This window comes from Camellia sinensis, chromosome 10 (assembly GCF_055761805.1).
Source record: "Camellia sinensis isolate YWXY chromosome 10, ASM5576180v1, whole genome shotgun sequence".
Lineage (NCBI taxonomy): Eukaryota > Viridiplantae > Streptophyta > Magnoliopsida > Ericales > Theaceae > Camellia > Camellia sinensis.
The window spans coordinates 92,017,243-92,044,739 of NC_138970.1; the positions used below are offsets into that span (position 1 = coordinate 92,017,243).

Genomic DNA, 27,497 nt, shown 5'->3' on the forward strand with positions numbered 1-27,497 from the left:
TTTAAAAACCCAAAAAAAAAAAAACAACTTTTAAATATTTTGAAAATAGTTTAACAGTAAGACATATTTGAGAACTACAATTGAGAAAGCCAATCTCTCAACATGATTTGCACAACTAGTGAGGGAAAATGTCTATGTAGCAATTGGTCATTTTTTGTGTTGAAAATTTCATTGTAAAGATTGAGTGGGTTGAATGTTCAGTGTTATATGTGGTTTATAATCAATGGGATTGGGTTTTGAATTTCTTTGTGAGTTGCAAATCCTTTGACACAATGTACAAGCATAAAGGGCACACAATTGCACATAAATTAGTTATGTCGATCTAGTAACTTGGAGCTAGAGTTTGACAATGGCGTACTAGCTGGGGATAGTAAATCAGCAAAGTTTAAGAGAGACTGGCACGGATAAGGAAAAAATTTATAAGTATGGACTGCTCTGGGACGTGAGTAGGTAGAATCTTTGTCTGAATATGGAGTCATGCAACTTGATTTGATTAAGTTAGGCTTTGTTTGGCAGCTCTCATAAGCTGGCTTATAAATTCATTTCACTTTAAAAAAAAAATAAAAATAAAAAACATTTTAAGTCATTTGACATGCCCATTTCTCACCAAAAAGCTAATTTTAGACTTGTAAGTCACGTTTTGGAAAATGCTATTTCAGTAACTTTTTGATTTTTCATGAAAAAATATACAGAAAAGTAAAGAGAATAATGTGATAACTTATAATGGCTTTTTGACTAAAATGCATAAATAGCAAATAAAACCGTATTAGTTTTTTGTACATCTCTGAGTACCGTATTGAATTGCATCACAATGAGTTTTTTACCTTCTCAATTGGAAGTCCCATTATAAATGACAAATCCTTGTCTCTTATGCATGGTAGCTTATTCTTATGGTGGATGCATGTTCTAACTCAGCTGAACTTAATTGATTTGATTTATTTTGGCATTATCTAATTAATTCAAGTCAGTGTTTCTTTAAATAAATTAATTTTTATTTCTAAAAGAACTCACCAGTTGTGGTATCAGAGCGGTTTCTCTGAATTTTTGTTTTCAAAATTTGATCAGTGACTCAACACTTCGTTTGTTGATAATCATGGAATCAATAGGTTATAGTAATGATAATAAACAGACATCGGTGGACATCTATCTATATCTATACTATATATTAAGTAAAAAGGAAATTTTTAATCCCAAATTTTGTGGGAGTTCCAATCTCACAATCTAAATTTTCTGATTTTTTAATTTAAAAAAAAAAATCTTAGCATTTATTAACTTCTCGCAACTCCCAAGTCTTATCCTCATAATAACAATTTAATGCACCAAGATCAAATATAAAAAAAAAATTCTTTGAAATCCAACACATTAATTTTTTGAAAAGTCCTAACACATGATTATTATCCCTCATAATAACACTTTAATGCATTAAGAACAAGCATAAAAAAAAATTTCTTGAAAAGTCCAACACATATGATTATTATCAAAATATTAAACTTTAGTATAATATAATAAAAAAATGACATTTAATTCATTGAAAAGTCCAACACATATGATTATTATCAAAATATTAAACTTTAATATAATATAAAAAAGGGAAAAAAGAAGACATTTTTAAAAAATATATATTTAAAAATCACAATTCACATATATAGATAATTGTAAACACAATCCCAACACATGATTTTTATCCCTCATAATAACACTTTAATACATTAAGAACAAGCATAAAAAAAATTCCTTAAAAAGTCCAACACATATGAATGAGTAATGTTAGGAATCATGAAAAAAATATCATGAAAATGATCATGAAAGATTTTTCACTTTTGGATTACATATACAATAAAACACCACACATTAATCAAAGGATAAAAAATTTCCATGATATGTTTTTCATGATCCCTAGCATATTATTCCATATGAATTTCTTGAAAAATCTAACATATATAATTATTATCAAAATATTAAACTTTAATATAATATAAAACAAGAAGAAGACATTTAATTCATTGAAAAGTACAACACATAATTATTTTCAAAATATTAAATTTTAATATAATATAAAAAAGAAAAAAAAAAAGAAGACATTTTAAATTTTAAAAAAAAGACATTTAAAATCGCAATTTACATATATAGATAATTATAAACACAACTCGTGCATAGCACGGGTGATATGCTAGTTATATATTAAGTAACAGGGAGTTTTACCTCAAGGCCTGTGTGAGCTTCAATATCCCAATCTGAATTTTCTAAATTTTTTATTTAAAAAAAAAAAAACTCAACATTTATTGATTTGATCAAAATCCTTAACTTTTTTCAATCTACATGTCTTTCCACATGCCTGCATTTATTGATTTGGTCAAAATTCCCTTATCAACATTTAAAATCCCCTCATACAAATAATTATAAATACAATCCGTGTATAGTTACCGCAATATCATTTTCAACTTCTCCCATACACTATGATTAGTGATAAGATTGTTAAATTATTTTATAAAAAATCTTAAAAAATATAATTTATATATTAAAAAAAATCTATAATAAATATAAATATATATAATTATCCCGTGCATAGCACAAGGGATAGGTAAGTTATAGTGTATTTAAAAGAGACTCAATGCCATGAACATGTAAAAACAAAACTGATACAAACCCCCACTTGGGGGTAACTCCCACCCCCCCCTCCCCACCCATACACGTGGGGGTCAACGAGAGGAGGGTAAAAAAAAATAAAATGAATCAATCAGCATTCAATGGGAGTGGTGGAGGCCTTGCTCATTTTTTATGTAAAAATCGTTAACATTTAATCAACAAATGGGCAAAATGGTTGACTGCTCATCTCAAGATGATGGTAAGGAAAATGACCTTCCGTTTCCAACAAGTATAATACTTAAGGAAGACGTCTAAGGGGCTGTTATTCCCCTACCAATAATTTTGATTTTGACGAAAATCCAAACTTATCCAAGAAAAAGGAAACGGAAAATAAAAAGCTCAACAAACAACTATGAAGGTCAAAGACTGAAGCACCTACCACAACCGAAAGTAACATGGTGCGTCGAGTTAATTTAGGAGAAAAGAAGGGGAGAAGTTTGCTGGGTGAAAGATGGGAAGGGAAAGGAAAGGAAGGGAAGAAAGGGAAATAAAAGCCAAAGTTGAGGTTACGTGCAAATCTCTATCAAGATGACTTCAAACATATATCGGTCTTGTTTGACCTAATTTATTAGAGTTGCTTATAATTTATTATATATATATATATATATGTGTGTAGAATTTTTTTGTATAGCATCTAATTATTATTTATGAAGCAGAAATGGATTAAATAAGCTAGGGGAAAAAAAGTTGATTATCTAGAAGTAAGAAAAATGTGCGTTTGTCTTGTTTTTTGCTATTATCAACATTTAGCTTCAGAAAAATTACACCAAACAAGACCATAATCTCCTCCTTTTTTGTTAGGGAGATGAAGGGAACTTGAGCAGAGACCAACTTGCTAGTAGCATATATAATTGCACTTTTCAGGTCATATAATTTTAAGATTAATATCAACAACTGCACCTTCAATATGTAGACTAGTGTAGTCTAAATTAATAAACAAAATTATGATGGCTCAGGGTTTGAAAGGCGAAACAAACTAATATGTAACAGTAAAATGTAACTATATCCAAATTTGCATAATACAAAACAATAAAATCAACATAGTATGCAACAAAGCCATGTATAAAGAAACAACATACAACTTCAAAAGTTTACAAAACAGTGCGTACTCATGAAGGTATATGTTCGTAAAATGTTTACTTTGATTGATGTAAATTAAGTAAATGCGTTTATATATTTCTTATATTACAGCAAACTTTCAGCTATGGGAGACCGGCAAACTAGAACTCAACCCCCAAAATTTGGCTTGTCACTAACAGTGCAAGGGATCTCAAGTAGAAAATGAAGACAACCCAACATTTATTTTCAAAGTATTTGACATCTTCAGTGGGTGTCGAGCACAACTTCAAAAGATTTCACGGTTCCATCAACAGTTTCTTAATATAATCAAGGACTTCATCCACATTAACCGTCCACGCCACTGAAACAGGGGAATATCCTGACCATGGGTTGCTTGAATCCCATCTGTATCAGATTATTAAGATAAATTTAGAAACAATAATGAAAAAGACCAAAATACACCCCCAAAAAAGCATTTTACTTGGAAATGGGCACGGAATCCTCTTTCCCCTAATCCCTATCACTCTATCCCAATGCACTCCCAACCCGATCATTTCTTGAAATTCCCACAAAACATCAATGACATTAGGACATAGAGGCATAGGGATTTGGGAACAGAGTATCCTTGGTCTTTTAAACGTACTTTTGTTCATGGTCCAGGAGTGTGTGCCCCATATATATCCCCTCTGTTCCAACTCGCACAACCCCCTTCTTGTATGTAAAGAGGTCGGGTCGAACTAGTGCCACAAAACTGACTGGGTCATGGAGGAAAATCCCTACATTTGTTAACTTCAATTTGTTATTTTGATTAATGTTTATAACTGACTACGTTGATTAACAATCAAAACAGCACAACTTTAATATTGTCCAATTTATGAACAGAAGTTACCATAGACTCCAAGAGACTCAACATGCCAATCTCTGTAACATTTGCACATAGTGCTTAACAATTGAGCATGTCTTCCCTCAGACTGCCTCAATTCATCAAGGTCAGCATCTGAAACCGCAAGATATCTTTGATTTAGGGGAGAAATAGATTCGTTAAAGCATGATACAAAACAAAAACTCTAACAAAGAAAACTAAAAAGGCGAAGCAGGACCTGTCATTATGACTTGTGTTGTAATGTTTATGCCAGTAATAACAATATTTGCCCCAGATGTAAACACAATATCAGCTGCTTCTGGGTCCCCATAAATCTGCAAGTCGGAAAAGGCAAGGGTGTAATTTGACAGAATGAGAACTTAAACTAGTTTCCATATGGTCAGTCCAAACTGAGAGGGATCAAAGGACTGATAAGCATCTCAAATGTGCCTAAGTCCTAAGACTTCATCTTTAGCAAGCCTCCCCAACCTGACATCCCTTGTAGTTAGGAATCATTACATGGACACTTCTGCGTGTATGAAGTACATTTGTCGGACACTGACACTCATGGGTAAGGATATGAGGTGTGTCTGGCATGTTTAGTTAAACATTCACCAAACAGATATATTTAGTAATTCACATTTATTGTGAAACAAAGTATAAAGTGCCCACATTATGCATGAATGCTATAAATGCACCTTGTAAACACCATTTACTCAAGAAAATAAAACAAGTATAAAGAGAAATAGAAATATGTTGTCATGTCCCCATATCCTTCGACATAATAATTAGATGAGGACACCAAGACACATATCCGCATGGCGAGCAACAACAACACCAGAGTCCATGTAACATAGCAACAGAACTCATACTTCACATGTCTGGACTGCACGAGCTACTACTCCAAGGAGTATACAATGCTGCTCAAGTGCCTAAGCCAGTAGGCAAGGTTCAGGCATGCCAAAGTGTTCAATGTTCATCACAAGACTCTGGGGGGCCTTGTGACTTAGAGGCTAAAGATGGACGTTCTGCCTTAGCACTATGCACTCACGAGCAAAGCTGACTTAGGCATTCTGTCGAGAGAGAGACCGCATCACAAAAAACTATGTATGGGACCTCGGTAATTGGGATTTGGACAAATCCTAATAATTAAATATATTTCTACCAAATCCTAACAGAATTCTAGGAAATCTTGATAGTTAATTATGGTCACATGCCTAACCTTCTATAAATAGAAGTACATTTTGCAACATAAGCTTCCCCTGCGTCACACCCTTTCAAAGATCTCTCTCTCTCTCTCTCTCTCTCTGTGATATGGATGGACGACCGTGTCTCTTCCCCAGATGTCCTCTAAGTCCTTGGTGTCTGATGTGTTTTGCCACTCTGTAATGAACCTTTGACCTCTAGTCAGCCTCTTCACTTTTGTTTTGACTAGCAGCCAACTGATTTATTTACAACAGATGGAGGGGGTTCTTTATGCTTGTCATTTAAGAAAATTTGATCTTTGGGCAGTTATGATATGGAAAATTTGGAATCACAAAAATCAGGTGCATCACCCGTGACCAAATGCAAGACCCAAAGATGATTTTTTATCAGCAACTGATTATTTACAAGAGCAAGTGAGTGGAGATCAGACCAAATTCTTAATTCCAGCTGAGCACTTACATTTGCTTCAGCAGCAGGATTGACATTTCCCAATGCAAAGAAAGATCCGCCAAGGATGACCACTCTTCGCACCTTGCTTGCAAAGGATAAGTCCTTTTTGACAGCCTGATCAAAACAAAATGCATCTTTAAGATTGATAAAACTTGGAAATAAATGTGATATGCACCACAGTGAATGGAAGGGAAGGATACTAGAACTTACCAAAGCCAAATTTGTCAATGGTCCAAGTGCCAGTATAGATACTTGGCCAGGATATTCAGAAACCATATCCACTAAAAATTCTGATGCAGTCTTCTCAATTTTCTTGGATTTTGGAGGAGGTAAATTTGTGTTTCCTAATCCATCTGAACCGTGAATGAAATAAGCAACATCTGGTGTTCCACCCTGTTCCAAAATACATTAAATGCACATGTAGCCTGTGTTTTGATATAGTGCAACTGTGCAGAAAAATATAGATATAACTCATAAAAGAAGTTACCTTTAGAGGCTCAGGGCTACCCTCTGCCACAGGAACATCAGGATATCCTGCAATCTCACCCTATCCATTTGCACATCAAAAATAATCATGAAAATGTTCCAAAAACATAAAAGACCACAAATTATGGAAAAAAATATATTTACTGTATAGGAAATTAGAATTGGAATCGACTAATTAATACATACAAGGATCAAAGCATTGCGAGTGGGATCTTCTGTAGTAACATTACCAAATATTGTTGTTAAGCCTAAGACCTCCAGCTGTGGATTTTGGAATGCCATGAAGATTGCGACGCTATCATCTGTGTAGATCAATGAAGATTCCATTCACATCTCACACATGACAATTAAGTAATTTTTTCCCCTTCTTTTCGTCACTATGAAATAGGAATCTTATTACATTATGAAAGAGAGAATGTGAGTGCTACTAAGGATAATGGCACAGCAAGAAATGCTACATAAACAGACAAACAAAATATACAAACTGATGTGAGATTTTATTATATGCCTTTTCTTCAAAACATAAATTGATGTGAAACATAATTACAATAATGCTATACAAACATAAAATATATATGGTAATTGGATAGAGAACAATATGATTGAATTTGAATCTATGATTTTAAGACAGAATCCAAACATATGGTATTTATTTTCAAGACTGTCACAACCATGTAATTGTGATAAATTTTGTATAAAAGTAATTAAGATGCCACCTCAATTTGTTGTCAAGAAGAGTCACACATTTATTTATAAAAATCTTGTTAAAAGAAAAACAAGATTGCCTTGACTATATGTCACTCCAATTTTTATTTATTTTTTTTTTTCAATCAATAGAAGATTATTCACAATTTCTAGAGAATTATATCAAATTGGGCAATCAACTATGTGAGAATGTCTAACAACATATATCTGTAACACATCCACAAGCTCAACACCAACAATCATTACAACACTACAACAAAGAACCCCATAATAGGAACTAAATAAACAACTAAAGAAAGCCCCCCTGATAGTGAAAAAATAATCAATCTTCACTTTTGGCAATGATTGACCCTATCAGTAGTGGCCAACTGAGCTCAAAGTGGAGTTAGGCCATCTCCAACGCTTCACAAGATCTATCATCAAATTCAAATTTGGTGAAAAAGTACCTCTTTTTATGCTCCAATGGTTTCACCAAACATATATCAAATTGAGAAAATAGCAAATGTTTCATCAAACTGAGGATCTGGGAACCTTTCACCATTTTACTGTATATGACCGTTGAGGATGGAACCCACCGAATGTCCAGCCAGATGTCCCCCCGATCATCCTCTTCCTTGAACAATTCATTGACTTTCCAAGCTTATTTGAAGACAATTTAAGAAACTCAAGCTCAGACAAATTCCCAAAAGCAAATGTGATTGATCCATGGAACTTATTATATGAAAGGTCAAGCCATTTCATTGCTTTGAGCTCAGAAATAATAATGACATTACCTTCTAGCCCTCGGCGCGTAAGATCGAGCTTTTCGACCATGGAATTGTTGGAGTTACATCCAATGTCAGACCAAGAACAATAGATGGAATTGCTTTGAGCTCATAAACAGCTTCTCATTTCAAAAACCCACTTGCCTCTCCAAAGATTACTTAATCAATATTCAAAGATTTTGATAAAAACACAATCGAGAGCTCACAAAAAAAAGACCTAAGCTTCAAAACCCCAAAAACAAAACAAAACAAAAAAAAAAAAAAAAAAAAAAGTTTCACTTTTTAAAGATGACACATTTTAGAAATCCCCAATTCACCACTTTCTTTATGTTTGGCCTGGGAGAGAAATCCCCAATGGTTTGGGCTCTGAAGAGAGAGAAGAGTAAGGAGAGCAAAAGGGTAATAGGAGGAAGAAGAAGGAGAGGAGGTAGAGGGAGGAGAGAGGAAGTAGAGTGAGAAGGGAAGGGGGAAGAAGGAGAGGAGGAGGTGGCGGTGATGGTTGATGAGGCACTTTTATAAAAGGCTCAAGTGCTTTCATAAACTCACCCCTGACTTTCAAAGTGCTGCCATCAATGTCTCTCTCTTCTCTCACTCATTCGCACATATCAAGAACACTCTCACTATCTCTCTCACTGATGCTCTGTTTTGGACATTCTTCAACAACCTCCATTATCAAGCACCTCTCTCTCTCTCTAATTGAAGAGTATCCATCAAAGGAAAGTTCTTTGTAAAAATTGAGATACTTGAAGCTATTTGAGAGTGATTATTACAAACAACTAGTAATAGTAAAAATTGAGATACTTCGGTGCCTCTGTGATGATGTGATTGAAGTGGAAGCCATAAGGTCAAAGATTAGTAAGAGAACACTGGCGACTGAACTGAATATGGATATTGATCAAAGTATGAGGGTTGAGATTGCTAAGAAAAGGACATCAATGGATGTTTGCGGTGGTTCTTTCTTGGCTGAGGAGGAGGTTGATGTTTCCACAGACTGGAATAGTGATGAATGCTGCCTTTGTAAGCTGATCGATCAGCCGGACGTTAGCCTGGTCATCCTCCCGGTTGACCTGTGTTCTGATGACCGCATCGTCGGAGTGGCTGATATTAGATAGAGGAATTCGTGCTTATTTTATTCAGATTTGATGAAATATTTAGTGAACTGTTGGAGATGCCCTTATAGGCACAACACCATGCTATGAAGCTCATGGAGACATGTCTTGAACCTATTTCGATGATCCAAAACATTCATATGATAGGGTTCATTGAATAAATCATTCATGAAAAAAATTAGGTTAATTGGACATATCTTTTAGAGAACAATTAAAATCTGATGCGGAAACAGTAGACCATTTGCTGCTCTATTGCCTATTTGCTTCTCGCTTGTGGGTGCTTATTTTCTCTTGGTTTGGTGTGGTTTGGGCAATGTTTTAAAAACTGGACCGGTGAGCGAACCGGAAAAGAGATCGGGTGGACGGGTCACCGGTTCAACCGTCGGGTTGAACCGGAATCGAACCGTGACGTAATAAATATATTAAAATTATATTTAATTAAAAATATAAGTAATAAAATTATAAATTAAAAATATTAAATTATCTTAAATATTTGTCTTAATATTTTTTTTACTGAAAAATATAATAATATATTTTAAAATATTATTAATTTCAATTTTGGAAGATGAAATCAAATATTTAATATTCCCTCCATATGATTTTAATTCAAATAATTTGATTGAAAGGAGAGCAAAAATTTTGGAGGGATGTCAAATTTTCAATATTCCCTCCAATACATTTAATTGAATCCCACATGGATTTCTTGAATTTTTTTGAAAGAGTTGTTCTCTTATAAATAGGTGAAGACTTTCACAATAATTTCATCAAGCTCTTAATGGGATTCCTCACAAGAAGAGACCCTTGAAAAAGAGTTTCAAATTAAAATTTTCTTATATTTTATATATATATATATATATATATATATATAAAATAAGAAAGAAAGAGAAAAGAAAGAAAGAAAAAAAAAAAAAAAAAATCGATCCGGATCAACCCGGCGAACCGGCTCCGGGTCGACCGGTTCGCCGGTCCAACCGCCGGTTTTTCCGGTTCTCCTTAAAAATGCCGGATTTCATTTCTGGCCGGTTTAGAGGGTCTATCCGGACCGGAACCCCGACAGGTCGAACCGGCCGGTCCGGTCCGGTTTTCAAAACCTTGGGTTTGGGTTCAACCTAGGCTAGTCATGGATGTGTTGTGGTGTTGGGGGGCGGTCGAGTTGAGAAGCGGCGGCAGAAGGCTTGGGCTATTGCGCCTTCGTGTTTGATGTGGTTGGTTTGGTTAGAGCGGAATCGACGTATTTTTCAAGGTAGTGCTCAATCCATTGCACAGCTTGGTTTTTGGGTGTTTTGTACAACTGGGTGTCAAGAAGGGCGAATCCAGATTTATTTGCTCTCTTAGATTTTGTTGATAATGTAGTTGGTTAGGCTCCCGTTTTGCGGGCCTTGGTTTTGTATTCTTTTGGCATCTTCTTGATGTTGTGGTAATAAAATTTCATTTATCAAAAAAAAAAAAATTAATTTAAAGTCTGATCATGAGGCTACACATTCGATTAATCTCTCTTTTATTTCTTTTTTTATTTTTTTTATTTTTTTATGGATAAGATGTTTGACGAACCCTATTATAAGCGGTTGAGATTATCAAAACAAGTTCGGGACGAATCCCATGAGGTGTCACGGCACAAGTGCAGTGACAGCACCCACCACATATCCCAACTGAGCTAGTGGACACTTCTTTTTCTTTTTCCTTTTTTCTCTTTTTTTTTTATTTGTCAAATAATATGTTTATGATTAATTTTTGTAACAACTACATATGCAGATACTTATGATCGATTCTTGTTTAAAAATAATCATTCAGTAAATAAAATCTCGTGCCCAATAATATAAGCGGTTAAAAAACTGGAAATATATAAGCATTCCACTGACATGGAATGCTCTGTTAAAATTTTTTTGCCATTTAAAATCAACTATCATTTTATTACTTAAACCACTTATATTACACACACACACACAAATCCTACCGCATTGAACTGTTTATCTATTTTTGCAAGTAGGGGACAACATATCAAAAGGGTATATGGGAGAGAGAATTGAAAGAGATGATGTGAAGCCCAATTAACTCAACACTGAAACAGGTAGCTAAGGAATAAAATGGGAAAACAATTATGCAGTGGTGAAAACAGAGAGAAAGAGAGAGAGAGAGAGAGAGAGAGAGAGAACATACCAATACCAGGATCTGTATCGATTATGATCTTCTCACGAACAAGTTTCCCGGAACCCATTTCGTCGGGGGTCACAGATGCCATTAACTGTTAACTGTGAATCGAAAAGAGAGGAATTTTACTAGCAGGGTTCAGATTTCGGAGCTACCGAATTACATTAATAAATCAAACCTTTCGTCTGCTTTGTTTGTAAGGTCAGCTACTCTGGTAGACTACTACAACGGACTTGATCACTGCTGGATAGGTAATGTCAAAAGAGAACGACAAGCATATGTGACTTGATCGTTAACCAATTAAACCATAAAGAGATAGTTAAAAGTTAATTAAAAAAAATTATGTAAAAAATGAGTGATAATATGATTTATGGTGATTCTATTTATACAACTATTTAACCTCTTTATATTCTCTATCTCATTGCACCACTAAAAAAAAATATAATTCTCATTACACCCCCAATATGCTATTAAAACTAATCATATATTAACTAGTTTATCTTTTTACACCACTAATTTTAGTAACATGGTGCTAAACAATTTACATTATTTGGTATTATATTGCTGGAAAAAATAGATCTCTCTAGTATTTTGTTGCTATACATTTAGGCCAAGTTTGGCATGTGGCTAAAAAGTCAAAAAGTTACTCAAAAAGTTAAAAAGTTATCACTATTTACTAAAAGTCAAAAAGTACGGCTGCACAACTCCCAATCTTAATTTTTCTCTACACACTAATTTATACAATTTTTTAGTACACATTTTCCCATAAAAAGTCAAAAACTTAATCCAAACAACCATATTTTTTTTCTCAACTTTTTAGTCCAAAAATTCAAAAAGTGTACTTATTTAGGACATCCCAAACAATCCCTTACAGAGACACTTTCTTTCAAATAATGATTTTTTAATTTGTGGTGGGCCTGTTCGGTAATACAACACTAATTAATTTGAATTACTCTAGTGCCATGTTATCGGACAATATTTTTTTTTACCAAAATTATGTTGTCGTCCAATTAGATGATAACAAGAAATTAATTTGGGTTACTTGTGAAGTGCATGTTCAGTGATACATTGTTATACAAATGGGATTACTCTAATGTTATGTTGCCAAAGTACAATAGAGTTGTCTAAGCCCCCGTTGTTGTACATTGAAAGATTTACTTTTTTCTTGAAGCATCCATAAAAAAATTCATAAATCAAACACGCATCCATAAAATCATACATAAAAAGTATCCATAAAAACATTAAGTGTACGAATATCCATAAAGTATCAATAAAATCTGTCATTGTTTGCATCCATCAATTAAACATGCTATCACAATTTGTCTTGGTAATTTGTAAGTAATTTTTCCTCTCTTAATAGAAATAAACGTCCACACTTTTTAGAACGTATCAATCTGAATCGTTCCCCCTTGATCTTCCTGTTGCCTTTATAATAATCACTTCTTTTACAAGAAAGTGTAAGTCTTAGTTTTCTGCCATTACCTTCCGCATGATGTCTTTATAACAATGACAAATCTAGGCTTTTTCCAACGTCAGAAGTCCATTTAATTAATGCTTCACGACTACGAAAAATCTAAAGATAATACATTTATACGTCAAATTATTAATAAAACTCAATACAAATTAAAAATAAGAAGAAATTGTATTTATTAAAAAAAAAAAAAAAACTTAACAAATCTCGTCTGTAATGAATTCATGACTAGAGTCCACTAATATTGCAGTACTTGCATTGTTGAAATGAATATAAGTATAATCCTTCCAGGCAAAAAAATTAAAAATATAAAAAAATGAAACTAAAAATACATGGTAATGAGAAGCCGAACAAATTAAAAAAATTTTGGTTTGGGGTTACCGAAAATGTATCTTTTATTTTGTAGTTGGTTACCAGACTTATATTTTTTGTTCGGCAATGTGATGCTAAACTATTTTATTTTGTTCGATTTCGAACCACCGAACGAAAGTCGAATACCAGTCTAGAAAAACGTAACAAAAACCTACCAAATAAATAAAAAAAACTCACCATTTTACTTTTTTGATGGTTCTTCACCACTGTTTCTTCATCTATTATTTTCTTTAATGATCAAAATACTATGATTCTCATTTTTTGAAAAGAGATGTGTAAAAGAAAAGAAAAATTAAGAAAGGAAAAAGAAGAGTGGGAATTGAAGACCAAGAATATAAGGAGATAACAAAATATATTTAATTTTAGTGTTTTCTCCTTAAAGGTAATTTTACACGTGGATAAAATTGGGGGGGGGGAAACACTCATATAGAGAATGTAAAGAGGTAAAGTAGTTGTGTAAGTAAAATCACCTTATGATTTAAAATGAGTTAAAAGTTGAAAGTTGGTTTTTAGCTGTCTTCCCAAAATAGCCCTAAGGGTGGGCAAATGGCGGTCCAAACCCGTAATAAGATATTTTGTGCCTATCTAAGTCTGGTTAGGTCTTAACATCGAGACTTTATATTTGTCTAAATTCGATTTAAAAAATAATTATAAATCCTAAATCTATAAATCGGGCTATGTGATTAAAAAAATTAAAACATTCGATAATTAAATTTAATTACACATTATATTTCTTAAATAAATATATTGACATTATTATAAATTGAAAGATTTTGAATATAGATTGAAGGATTTCTCAAATAAATTCAATCATATATCACCATAAATGCGAGTTTTAATAAAATTAATAAAGATAAAGTTTAGATCCCAAATATATATATATATATATATTAATGTATTATAAATAAATAATTAATTAATTAATTAGCAGGCCAAGTTGGGTTGAAAGTATAAATCTCAAACCTAGCCTATTAATATTTCGGATTGAAAATGTTGGTCCAGCCTGGCCCTATGGAGTAAAGTAACCTTCCCAAGCTTTAGAAAAATAGAGCTGGGTTAGATGGGTTAACGGGCTGATATCCAACCCTAGTACAAGTGTAGCAGGGCTTGGTTTTACGATAGAAAATTTGTTCACAAGAATACAAATTACTTTCCCTTTTTTTTTTTGTTTTTTAAACCAATAAATAACCAATGAGATATCTCAAGGTTGGATGAAATGGTAAGGTATCAGCCAACATGACGATAAGTTCAGGGTTCAAAACCTCTACTAGTCTTCTTATAGCCCTTGACTGAAATTAGGGGGTGAGGGGTAGGGTCCTCGACACCCTCTCTTGAGTTGGCTTATAGGGTCAGGTCCTAAGGGCCTGGCCTTGGGGGTTTAAGGGTTACCAAATAATAATAATAATAATAACTAATGAGATGGTCTCACAAAAAATATAAAATGATTCAATGAGATGGCGTGTGTAAACAAATTTACACTCCAACTTAGCACTTAATAGTGCTTACAATAAATACCAGTGATTTTTTTTAATATTTAAATACAAATTTGAAAGAGAAAATTTGTGAAAAGTCTAATTGAACGAAGGTATAATATTAGATCTAAAGAAAAATCTATTTTGGTGATAAGGACATTTGTTAGTTAAAAGGATATTACCACCTATTTGTTGAAATTTTTATTTTAACCTATCTATCCAAATCTTTCTTTCTTTTTTATCTATTCAATTTTTCTAACCTATTTGTTCAAATTTGTATCTATCTATTAAAATTCACCAAGTCTATTTTTTCCTATCTATTGAAATTCACCAAGCTTGTTTCCCATATCTATTGAAATTCACCAAGCTTGTTTTTTTCATATTTGTTCAATTTTTTATTCTATCTATTCAAATTCTCATACACATACAAATATATATAGAGAGGAGAGAGAAAGAGAGAGTGGGAGAGAGAGAGAGAGAGAGGTTGTATCTGTCAAAATATTTTTTTATCTGTTCAATATCCAACTCTCTCTTTACAAACCCATTTCATTTGAGTCTGTCCTTTGAGTTTCCAACCATACTCAGATTTGAATTAGCCAGCTTGTCTTCAGCATCCCCAAACCTAAATCAATAACCAATGATGATTGGCTAGACGTTCTTGAACATTGAATCAAACATATTTTGCTATCTCTAAAACCCATCTCTCTCTATAAACCTACATATTATTTCTCTCTATCTATCTTTCTATCTATCTCTATCTCTCTCTCTCTCTCTCTCTCATACAAGTTAAAATCTGACTCATCGGAGGTAATGAGACTCAAAGACAATCTCCTTTGCAATCTCGATGACTTAGATGTATGCACGACAAGTCTAGATCTAGACTCCTTTATGAAGAGCTTTGAGGTAGAGATAATCGCTTCACCACCTGTGACAGTGGTCGATCTGACGTTATATTCTAGTGAGTCTCAACCTGATCTAGGTTTCCTTATTGAAGCTTCTGATGACGAGCTTGGTCTTCCTTTATTAAATATGACGACGAGCGATGAAGACGTCATTGAGTTGCTGCAAGTTTCATTTGACTTGTCGACCAAATTCTGTGAGATGTGGAGGTTTGATGATCAGATCCTAAGTTATGACTTGTTCGAATTTGGGATCGCCGGCGTTGAGAATAATGGCGAATATGTGCCATTAGACGGGTTCTTCGATTATTCGAAGAGAGAGAAAGAGAGTGAGTGTGAGAGTGATTATGTTTAAGGGTTTTGTTGGGTAGAGAGAGAGAGAGAGAAAGAAAGAGAGAGAAAATGATGTATTTATTTGTACAGATAGAGAATGGTGTCCTTATACACTTAAATCGACTTTTAGCGGCGTTTTAAAAACATCGCTATAGATACTAAAAACGTCGCTAATTCTTTTTGTGACGTTTAGTACCAAACGCCGATGACGTGGCTGTCGCTATAGCTTTATGACGTTTGAAAAACGTCGTTAAATTAGTATAGGCGGCGTTTTTAAAAACGCCGCCAAATATACTACCCTAACTGTACTATGACGTCACTATGACATTTAGCGACGTTTTGGAAACGCCGTCATAGACATTTATATATTTTAAAAATCTAACCGTTGGGTAGGGATATAGTGACGTTTAAAAAACGCCACCATAGCCTTTTTTTTATTTTTTTTATTTTTGAAGTTGTGCTAATTTTATATAGTTTAACTAAAAAAATACCTGTCATAAACAATTATTAAGAACTAATAATTGATGTTTATTAAAATAATAAATAAACTAAGCTTGAAAACAAAATAAAAAATAATGCAATAAGATGTGATACATGTACAATTACAAAATATATTGGAAATTCGTGAGGATTTATTTACAAAGTTAGCAGGCTTGAAAACTCATGTAGAAAGCAGAGAAGACATCCATATTCCTAATGACACAATACCAATAGTAGCAAAAGCTTGCCCAGTTCATAAACAAAATTTTCTTTCTGACTAGGCAAACTTTGCCAATCTATCCTCCTGCAAAAAGTCACAGCCAGGACCAAATTAGAAAGGTTAATATCAGTACAATAGATTGACACATTAGATTAGAATGGAAAACAGTAGATTAAATTAACTTAATGCATCCAAATGCATACCCCAAATCAACAATGACGATGCTAACATTATCTTGTGAACGTCGGTCCTGTAATATACATAAATTTGCAGGTAATTAGAACAGCCAAGCAATACAAGTATGATCAAGCATTGTGCAAGAAAAATAAACATCTATGCATCCATTACCAGAGCTGCTCTTCCAAGCGCCTCACAAGCTAACAAAAATCATAATAAAAGAAATTAAAACTTTGTAAACCATAACACTGGTATACCAGAATTGAGTAAAAATTTTTACCTGAACATCTCCGTGTTGCCGAAGCTGATTCCTAACAAAATTAATTGCTTCTGAGCTGAAACAATAGCAAAGTTGACGAGATAATACTCATCTTGTGGTTAATTGAGAAAAATATTAAATAAATAACTATCATGCTAGCTTAAGATAATTTACAGAATGTAAGTACAAGGTTCAAACAGGAAACCACAAACCTGTTGATGTAATCCCATAAGCCATCAGATGCTAATAGTATAAATTCTGCATCTGAGCTAAGAGGAACTTGAAAAATATCAGGAGTTACAGTAACCAAGTCTCCACTAAATTTTATTCTGGCACAAAACATAATGTGTTTGTTGTCAAAGCAATCTAATACACTCAAAATTAGCTAAGCTGTAAATAGAACTACAAATCCTGAACTACCCAAGGCAATTGGTTTGCCTTTTGATTGATACCATTGTATTAGGACAGTAGGAAGATAATAATAAGAAAGTGCACTGCAAATTTATAACCAATGGATTCAAGCTCAGCATCATTTGCATCAACTGGTAACTGCATCGTAAGAGAAAATAATAATAATAATAATAATAATAAATAGTTATATGAGATTGTGCTTGAGATTGTGCTTGAAAGTGTGGCAGTTTACAACCTGAACTAGTTTTGCTTGTAACATTCATAAATTTTAGATTACTCAACATTCCATCTTCAAAGTGTTGACCTAAATTTCTTTGTCTATGTCAAAGTAAAAATTCAGATACCACCTTAAATTTTTTTGTCTATGACTTGATACAAGTCGATCATCTGCTGCATCAGTTAGTAATTGAGCATCATTACTGAAAATAAACCAGAGGTCTTTTGCCAAAACACATCAGGAAGTGGAACCAAAACCATAAGGACAATAATATGACCAATGTTAGTCAGCCTAAATCTAGTGTTCTAGAGTAAAGATTGAATTCATTAATAGTGCAATTCTTATCACTGTTATATGTACTTCAAATTAGACGAGTCGCACTAAATGGACAGTAAACACATAAGCATTACAGGCAAGTGTAAATCATGATATATGATTCCGTCTAGGCAAGATAACTATGTATACTTTCTTTAAATCATTGATTCCTTTCTTGTTCAACTTCAGTCAAGAATTGAATTATGTCTCATCTTAAAAATTTCACGTCGATGTAAACAAGCCATAAAACATAGATTGCAGAACAGAAATGATATAGCAATATACATGTACCAGTTTCTGCAATTAAAACACGTGCCTCTTCTGTAGGAAACCCACAAACTGCTGGAGTTGGATGAAGGGAAGACAATACCTCAAACTTGTAACAAAGCAATCGTGTAAGAGAAACTAGTCAACTAGACATTCATTATCAACATATGAAACATTCAAAATCTAAAGTCAAATAATTATATACATACACACCCACATATGAAACAACATCAATGTTCACAATATATTGGTTAAGGAAGACAATTTTAGATGGTTACGTAACAGGTTTCCGATACAGAAGACGGTACAGATAAATTCTGAACTGGAAATCTTATTTATTAAAATAAAAGCTAAACTTAGTTACTTGACATGTTGAACTTCACCTCATCATCTTCACTTCTCAACCTCCCCGTCAATCGGGGCATAGAGATGTTGGACTCTAGGGAGCTTTTGAATTGCTTTCTTTGGTTCAACTGATACCCTGACACATACAGCCTACGAAGCAAAATAGAGTTAAAACATAGATGCTGTTCTGGAATTATTCGTGAGGGGTACAAGTGATTATAATTTAAATAGTGAAAAATGCACTAGATTGGTAGTTAGATATTTGTCATGTTGTACACAATATAAGAGAAAGAACTAAAAGAACTGTGAGGGAAGAGGAAGAAAGAAAGACCACTCTTTGTTTTTTTAGAAAAAATAAAATAAAACTTGAAGAAACAGATCTAGCAACATCATCTATAGCCAAAACCAAGGTCAGACCCACATTATAAATATGAACGAATATTAGTAAAAACTGTTACTGTGTTCTGAATAGGTTCAAACAACAAACATCACATAAATGCATAGTGACACCATTTGACATAAACTCCAATGCCTCGCTTCAGAATGCAATAGCCAAGGCAGCAGATAAGAGGGCTATGGCCTAGAAGAAAGAAAGCATGACATGAATGAGCATTATTCACTCTACAAGGCAAACCCACATAACCTGAAAAGTGCCAGAGTCCCATCCAAATTTCAAGCAGAGAATTGGGTTTCCTACTTCTATGGTAAGTTCAAACATAGCAAGCAGCAGCAGAAGAGTGAAGAAAATCAAACTTCAGAAACAGAGATGTTGTAGACAACTACTGAACCATGATGAATTCTCTGTATATAAGCATTTACTGAATCTAAGAATGAATGTAAAACTTGGTTCTGGCCAATTCACAATCAAAAGGATTAAACTTTGCAATCCCTGGTTCCACAAAGCAGATTTTGAACTCTACTAGTACTACTCTATTCCAAATACATGTCTGTAATAGTTCAAAATTTATCATCAAATTACAACATTAACACATTGAGTTTACAAATTAAAACATGCAAAAGACAGGTAATTAGTGCAATTTACAAGCAGATAGTGGACTGTTACCACAACCCTAACAACAATGCCCAAAAATAATGACAACACAGAAATAATTCGTTAAAAATCAATCAATCAAAAGAATAGAACCTAAATAGCTACTTTTCCTCCTTTTTTCCCCAAAAATAAAATAATAATAACAATCCTACAGCCTACAAGACATCCTATAGTAATTCAAAGTAAAAACAAATGAAAAGAAAATACACAAGGACAAAATTTATCACAGGGATGAACTATGACAATGTTTAACTCAAGGAAATTGAAAAGGAAAAAAATACTAGCCCTTGAATCAACATCAAGCCAATCCTCAAGAAGTATAGAATCTACAATGGTAAACAACAGAAAAGGGAGACACAGATCATTAAGATAAAAGGTACACTCATTAAAATAAAAGGTACTATATGCAATACCTTGCTCAGAAGATATGTTGTCCAAGTCAACACTGAACCAGTGGTCTCATGCCCAAAAACTAACATTGACAAAAGGTCATCTCGTGATTGTATGCTTGATACCTGCAACACAGTGGCACAAATGTAGAAATAAAGACCAAAACAATAAGAGCAAAACCTTGCATGTCAATTTAAATGTGAAGAAGCCCATTAAACTGAACAAAATATGTTAAGTTGAAAGTTATTACAAAACAGATCGGCACAAAAGATGCAATTCAAACTAATTATACATACTAGTACTATGAAAGACCAATGCCTTTCAAGTTTAAATTTCCCAAGAGTGTTTGTTTCCTGAGAAATTGTTGGGGAATTGGTTGCCAACAGGGGAGAATGGTTTGATGTCAGGAATTGAACTAGGAATAGGACTCATTTTTTCAGTTTCAGAGTGACCCATTGCTTGAAAGCCATTGAAAAACCTTGGAGAACCACAGAAAGAAGAAATGGGTATGGTGTGATGTGGTGGGAGAGAAGCTAGAGAGCTCTGGTCCGCCATTAGAGCTTGCTTGGTCGTCACTGCTCTATATCTATTCCTCAGCATAATGACCAAATTCGATAAATTCAACTGCAAATCACAGATTTAGAACTTAAGGTAGAGAATCAGAAAAAGTAAATCATCTTAAGAATTAGACTCAATGATGAGAAATGTTACCTGAAACTCAGAGAATGGAAAAGTCTCCTAAATTTCTTTAGCTTCCATGGCTGACTTTTTTTTTACTCCTTGATTTGTCTGTGTGTGATCTTGTTCCATCAATGAGAACAAGAATCGATTGACACTCGCATGCAAGCCATGCGATCAACGTTGAGCTGCTCTGCCATTGACATGTGTGTTGTTGATCTATGGACTCTCAAGTTTGTGCATTGAATTTTGCTCTGTTCTCTCTTCTCTTAGTGGGTTTTCATTTTCATTGTCATCAATTACTTATATGCTGAGTAAAGAAAAGAGATAAATTAGAGAGAAAAATGTTCTATGGGCTTAGTAGAGAAAAATGTTCCATGTTGAGGGATTGCTTGACAAATAACTCATAGTTGCAAGGTTTGTAGAAAAGGCTTGCCAACCAAGTCTCATTCTAGATCCGGCTAAATAACACAAATAATAAAGAACAATGAAATTGAAGACTAACCAATCAAGGCTACATACAGTACCAAAATGAGAACTTTGAGTAATTATGAAACCTTAAAATACGTGTCTTCAACGTAGCTGCAACATTACCAGTGATCTATCAGTTTCGTGGCCCGGGGATGAACTAAAAAGAAAAGACCTCAGTTGATAATGGGTGATGGTTCAAAACATGTGATCAAGAGATTAGAGATTTTTCTATTGCTTGGCAAAAAATAAACTATATATTTATATATAATAAACTATGGTTCAAAATATATTTTGTGGTTAGTAAATCTGAACTATATAATAAACTATGGTTCACATATGATGTGTCTTCCTTGTTTTGCATGTGCCTAACGGAGAACATCAGAGATTTGTCAAGCATGTTCATTTGTAAAGGGCATAGCATGTGTCCTTGTCATTAGAATGGAACTCAAAGATCCAAATTCTATCCTAATTTGCATGTGAAATGAATTTCTAGATAAATGCAAATTTATGGTTAATATATATGGAAATGAAAGCTTAATCAAGAATGATAATAAATTATGAGCATAAGGAGATCTTAATTATAAGTGACAAAATCTCAAATAACAAGTAAAGAATAATTAGAAATCAAAAGGACACTGATGGATGAAAAGGGATCAACTACTTGCATAACCCTACAAATTGAACAGAGCATTCTGAAAAATACAGATTGGCCAACTCAATTGATTCAACTTCCAAGGAAGCAATCAAGATTTTTGAAGTGCTCCTAAAAAATGAAGACAACATTAAATAGGTTACCCTATCTTATATAATTAAAAAATAATAAAAAATTTCTAAGAAGGACTTACAATTCCGACAAGGTTCTCAAGGCAGAGCATAACAGAACTTTTAGTTGCAGCAGAGCAGACTGCTAATTTTTTACCCTATAACCATCAGCCGAAAGGTAAATATGATAACAGAGGGAAGCATAGACAAGTAGGGTTCTTCATGTATGAAAAAGGACATGGAATTTGACAACTTTGGAAAGAATAGTAGTTTTATAACCTAATTAAATGTGGATAACATATGCAAATTCAACAAAAAACTTAAGAACCGTGACAAAGTGATAATTGCATTTAAAAGGTAAAATGTTCATCTTACAGCATCCTTGGCTGCATCCATCAATCTCAATACTCCAGGTCTGGGCTCCACCTGCCCATTAACTCAAATCCATTTTCTTCACAATCACTCATCCAGAGTAATCACCCACATAGATGAACTAACAAGTAATCATAAACGAAGAATACAAAAATTTGTACTTACAGTCCCAGATCTGATAATTTCTTTGTATCTTTCAGTCTTCCAATCCTATAGATAGATAACCCTAAAACAATCAATACAATCAACTAATTGATGATACAGATTATAAATCTTTTCAATTCCACGAAATTAGCACAAAGATCATGCACTAGTATAGAAGTGTGGAACCTTTTCTTACAATCTGCTAGGTTGCTTAAAAATATACAATGGGGGAAAAACCATATGAACGATTTGCATCGTAAATGTCCCTTGATTTTCCCTCTAGAAACAAAAACTCAACTAAAGTTTAGCAAAGAAGGTTATTTGGATAAGCAATCTCCATTTATAAAATAAATAAATAAATAAAAATAAAAATAAATCATGGAAGCTTTCTTGTTTTCCAATTTCCTCAGTATTTTCTCGGCAGCCAAACGCATGCCTAATTCTCAGTATGTTCAATTTCCCCAGTTTTTATTTGCACATCTAAAAGGGGAACCAAATTGATAAATGGTTATATATAATATTTATATACATACATCCAATTTCCTCACTATATATTTATATATAATATTTATACATATATAATATTAATATACATCCATCCATCCATCCATACATATTTATTTATACATGCATCCTGTAGACTAAAAGTTTGTCATCCATAATTATCCTGATCTATTTCATTTTAAGTGTCCAAGAGAGGAAGACCAACCTTCAAACAGCGCTGATCTTGCACAACCTATTTAGCACGGGCCCTAATCTCATTTGGATCAATCTTGGATTGGGGGCGAATCAGAGCATATAAATCACAGGCTGCAACATGCAGTGTAATGTTAGTGAGAAATTAAAACTAGTGATGTTAGTACTTTTACCTTGTTAGTTCTTCTTCCTTTTATTCTTCTCCTCTTTTCTTTCTTTGAAAGGTGAACCTATATTTAATAAGAACAAGTATTGTAATTAATAAGATATTGTATTTGTCAAAAAAGCTTTAATTAAATGATTGCTCACCTCTTGAGATGAAAATGCATGAGATTGTTGTGCAAAAAATTGAATGTTCCCCATCGTAATTGTTTTACAAAATACGAGTAGTTTGAACATTGATCATCTATTAATGGAATGCCAATTGTGTGACCTTTAACAAAAATAAGAAAATTGAATCTAGAACAATTCACTATCAACTATATTAAAGCACCACAACATTGAATCTAGAACAGTTTACTATTGTAAATAAATTCCAGTTTATTGCATCACACAGAGACACACAAATAACTATAACAAATACCTGAAATGAAGCATCATGAAGGGCCCGAGCAGCTGCCATACCGACAAAGCCACCACCTATGACAATGACTAAGGGTGAGGCACCATGTCTTCTCTCAACATTTGAATAGCAAGGAACTACAAAAAACAAAATGAACTTAGATTCTCATATTGGGCCTTGGAGCTTAACTGGCACAAATTGATAAATGATTCAAGTAATGGTAGATTCAGTGATTGGGCATGCTCACATTCAATAAACTAATGTCACTATCATAATATGCCTCCACATCTACTTCCAATCACACTCTAGCCAAGTATAGAAGTTAAAAATATCTTGGCCAGCATCAAGACAAAAACAGCTAATAGAAACAATGATAGACAACATATTTTACACCTACACTGGACATGCTACCTATCGTTATTCAAAAATACAGGCAAGAAACAATTGGCAGAGGCAATTAAAAAACTAAGATAAATCTTCAAAATTCACTCTAACAGACTCCCTACCTACATATAAGACAAAATTAAAAAAAAATAAGTCCCTACTTTTTATTTAAAAAAATTAAGTATTTTCCCTATTATAGAAAAAATTAAAAAAACATTATTGGAGATACTGTTATGCTCTTCGAATGTAGAGAGTTTGTAGTGGATGAATCAAAATAACATACTTTCAAAGAATGTTGGAGGACTACAACTGAATCAATGCTAGCCAAAATTCCTAATTTAAGCTTTTTTAAAGAATCTGTTAGAGATTCTCTTATGCTCTTTTTAATAACTACTATAATTTTCTTGTAAATTTAAATAAAATGATAATTTCATAAATGAACAAGATTAGTAATAGCATGAGACTACTCATACTATGTTAATTAGAAAAATATAACATGAGATAAAGTGAGAATCATTTTTTAACTCCCATGAAATTGTTCATACTCCTCAAAAACCAATTAAACAATGTCAAAACAATTTCAAGGGGACATGTGGGCCTACATTTCTCCTCTAATCCGACCAAAGGTATAATTCTACATCCAAGTTAAATATCATACATGATGAAACAGATCTTTCACATTTAGATTCTCCCCATTACATAGTTGAATGAAGATTGTCCATTTCAATATATAAGGTTATAACACATCAATAGTTTGTAACCCTCTCACAAAATTTAAACTAGATATTCAATTGAATTAGAGAGAATACTATCCTTTATATACCAAGTCCTTGCATGTAGGCTCCAAATTCTGGCTAGCTATAGGTAGCTTTTCTCTCCTATGTTTTGATCATCTTCCATCTACTCTCTAGCATCAAACGACTTGCAAAAGAAAGCAATGACAAATTGACAATAACAACTGATAAGCATCATATTAATTGATTTAAAACTCACTGTCCCATTAATTATCCTTAGTGGTTCATCTTGCCAAAATCCACCAAGTTAGAAAAGTTTTACAATTTGTTTTCTAGTGATTTGTTCTTTTGATGATTAATATTCCAAAACAAGTGTACAAAACAAATCATAAATACTAACCCCAACAATTTGATTTCCCCAAACATTTAAACTTCACTGTCCTCTGTTTGCTAAAGCTTGTCCAGAGGTCATCCAATAACAATGAAGATTGACATTATTATCACAAGTCAACCTTTTCAATGTGACAATCGGTGAATTTCTAGGGAAACTTGAATCTGACCTGTTCGGCAAAAGCTTTTAAGATTGATAATTTTATAAAAATTAGCGTCTATTTCATTCATTTTTCCATCCCATTTTCTATTTCCCTCCACAAATCTCTCTATAAATCCAAGGACCAAACACAATCTAAAAAATTCTCTTTATTAGAACATCATTTGAATGTTCTTATTGTTCCAACCTAACATAAGGCGGCTCACCTGGCCAATTAAAGAAATATGGAACCTAGTTTGTGTTTCTCTTTTAAACTTTCTTCAATAGGCTCTTTTTCAAAGTCTTTAATGGTAGTCTTAAAGTACATCCCACCTAGGCAGTTGAAGATGAAACCTACTCACTTAATTAGATGAGGGCTTCATTCAACAAAACAACCCCTACATAAGTTCATTCAACATCACTACATCTCCTTAGAAATATAATCAGAAAGGAACATAAGTGCACATACATGTTGCTAGTTTAAGAGAATGATGCCCAAATCCATCCAGTTGATTGAGAAGCTCCAGCATCGTCCGCTGCACTTCACTATCACCATTACCAGATCCAGATTCCATTCAAGCAGATCCAATGCTGTCGATTTCATCCATAAAGATGATTGATGGAGCATGCTCCCTATGCAACATAAACAAAAATAAATCACACATAAAAACATGTAAGAGGAACTATATAACACTTCTGTAGACTAAAAATATTTATTAACCTGATATACAAGATATTATAATTTTTTGGCAATAACAATGTTATCAATGAAGTCAGACAAATCTGGCCATAACAAAAAATTATCTAACCATTCGAGAGCCCTCACCAATATACTTCTGAACCAACTCAGAGCCAGAAACCCTTATAAAGGTACAATCAGTATGAGATCTAGAGAGAGAGATCTAGAGAGAGAGAGAGACGGTGGAGCTCGCTACCTCGCCGGTGCAGATGACGGTGGCGACGGAGCATCGAAATCGCTCTGAATCTCGAAATCGATCTGAATCTTCGAAAACGTTTTGAACAGCCAATTGATATCGATCTGAATCTTTGAAATCACTTCGAAATTGCTCTAAACAGCCGATTGATCTTTCGAGATACAAAGTTTCTTCGTAAAGTTATGTCCTCCGCCTTCTTCGTCGCTGAGAGAGAGAGAAAGAGATGTCTGCGTATAAGATAAGAGAGAGGTGTGCGTATAAGAGAGAGAGGGCTCAGATTAAAAAATAAGGGTTTCAAAAAAGGGGCGCGTGTATCTACCGCATTTGGAGGCGCTTTTAGATGCCTTTAAATAGAAAACGGTGCCGTTTTGGTTAAAAAAAATATACGACGGTTATAAAACGTAGTTAAAAATTAGAAAAAGTGACGTTTAATTAAACGCTGCTAAATCCCTGATTTCCTGTAGTGTAATGATGGTGCTATTACATTTTTGAAGAGAAGAACGAAAGATTGGCCTTCCACTATCTTGGCAAATGAGTTTTTGCATATGAGATGTTGTGCACACATAGTAAATTTAATTGTTTGTGATGGTTTAAAAGAACAAAATCACTCAATTGCCAAGATTCGAAAAGCTGTGAAATATGTAAAGTCATCTCCAGCTAGGCTACAAACTTTTAAAAATTGTGTGGAGCATAAAAAGATTACTTTTAAAAGTTTGTTATGCCTTGATGTTCCAACAAGGTGGAATTCCACCTATTTGATGTTGGAGGTAGCCGAGAAATTTCAAAAAGCTTTTGAGTGTTTAGAAGAGGATGACCCACGATTCAAGTTATTTTTCATGGAGAATGATGCTGAAAATGAGAATGATGGTGGAAGAGGCTAAGGGAAAGGAAAAAGATTCATCTCATATCCTAAAGAAGAAGATTGGGAGGTAGCTAGAGTCTTTGTGAAATTTTTAAGACTTTTTTATCATGTGACTTTGCAACTTTCAGGGTCTTTGCATGTGACATCTAATGTTTTTTTTCACCAACTTGTATCGGTGCAATCTAAATTAGTTCAATTGAGTAAAAGTGGAGATGCAGTGTTGAGTAACATGGCTGATAAGATGAAATTAAAAT

At 33.5% G+C, this 27,497-nt stretch overlaps 1 protein-coding gene across 4 annotated transcripts in view; it reads right to left on the reverse strand.

The window, feature by feature from the left end:
- Nucleotides 1-3,768: 3,768 nt before the first annotated feature.
- The window catches only part of LOC114299867 (uridine nucleosidase 1), a 56,630-nt gene continuing 32,901 nt past the window's right edge, over nucleotides 3,769-27,497 (reverse strand). The window contains exons 1-10 of one of the 4 annotated variants that reach the window (XM_028244697.2): nucleotides 11,614-11,775; nucleotides 11,445-11,536; nucleotides 6,896-7,011; nucleotides 6,711-6,770; nucleotides 6,434-6,616; nucleotides 6,233-6,337; nucleotides 4,806-4,902; nucleotides 4,595-4,702; nucleotides 4,349-4,481; nucleotides 3,769-4,110 (exon numbers count right to left, since the gene is read on the reverse strand). In XM_028244697.2, the coding sequence (XP_028100498.1) occupies nucleotides 4,002-4,110; nucleotides 4,349-4,481; nucleotides 4,595-4,702; nucleotides 4,806-4,902; nucleotides 6,233-6,337; nucleotides 6,434-6,616; nucleotides 6,711-6,770; nucleotides 6,896-7,011; nucleotides 11,445-11,526 (993 nt within the window). In that variant the 5' untranslated portion in view covers nucleotides 11,527-11,536; nucleotides 11,614-11,775 and the 3' untranslated portion in view covers nucleotides 3,769-4,001. Of the gene's footprint in view, nucleotides 4,111-4,348; nucleotides 4,482-4,594; nucleotides 4,703-4,805; nucleotides 4,903-6,232; nucleotides 6,338-6,433; nucleotides 6,617-6,710; nucleotides 6,771-6,895; nucleotides 7,012-11,444; nucleotides 11,537-11,613; nucleotides 11,776-27,497 lie in introns of those variants that run through there. The other 3 variants (XM_082891800.1, XM_082891801.1, XM_082891802.1) reach the window with 3 other exon arrangements.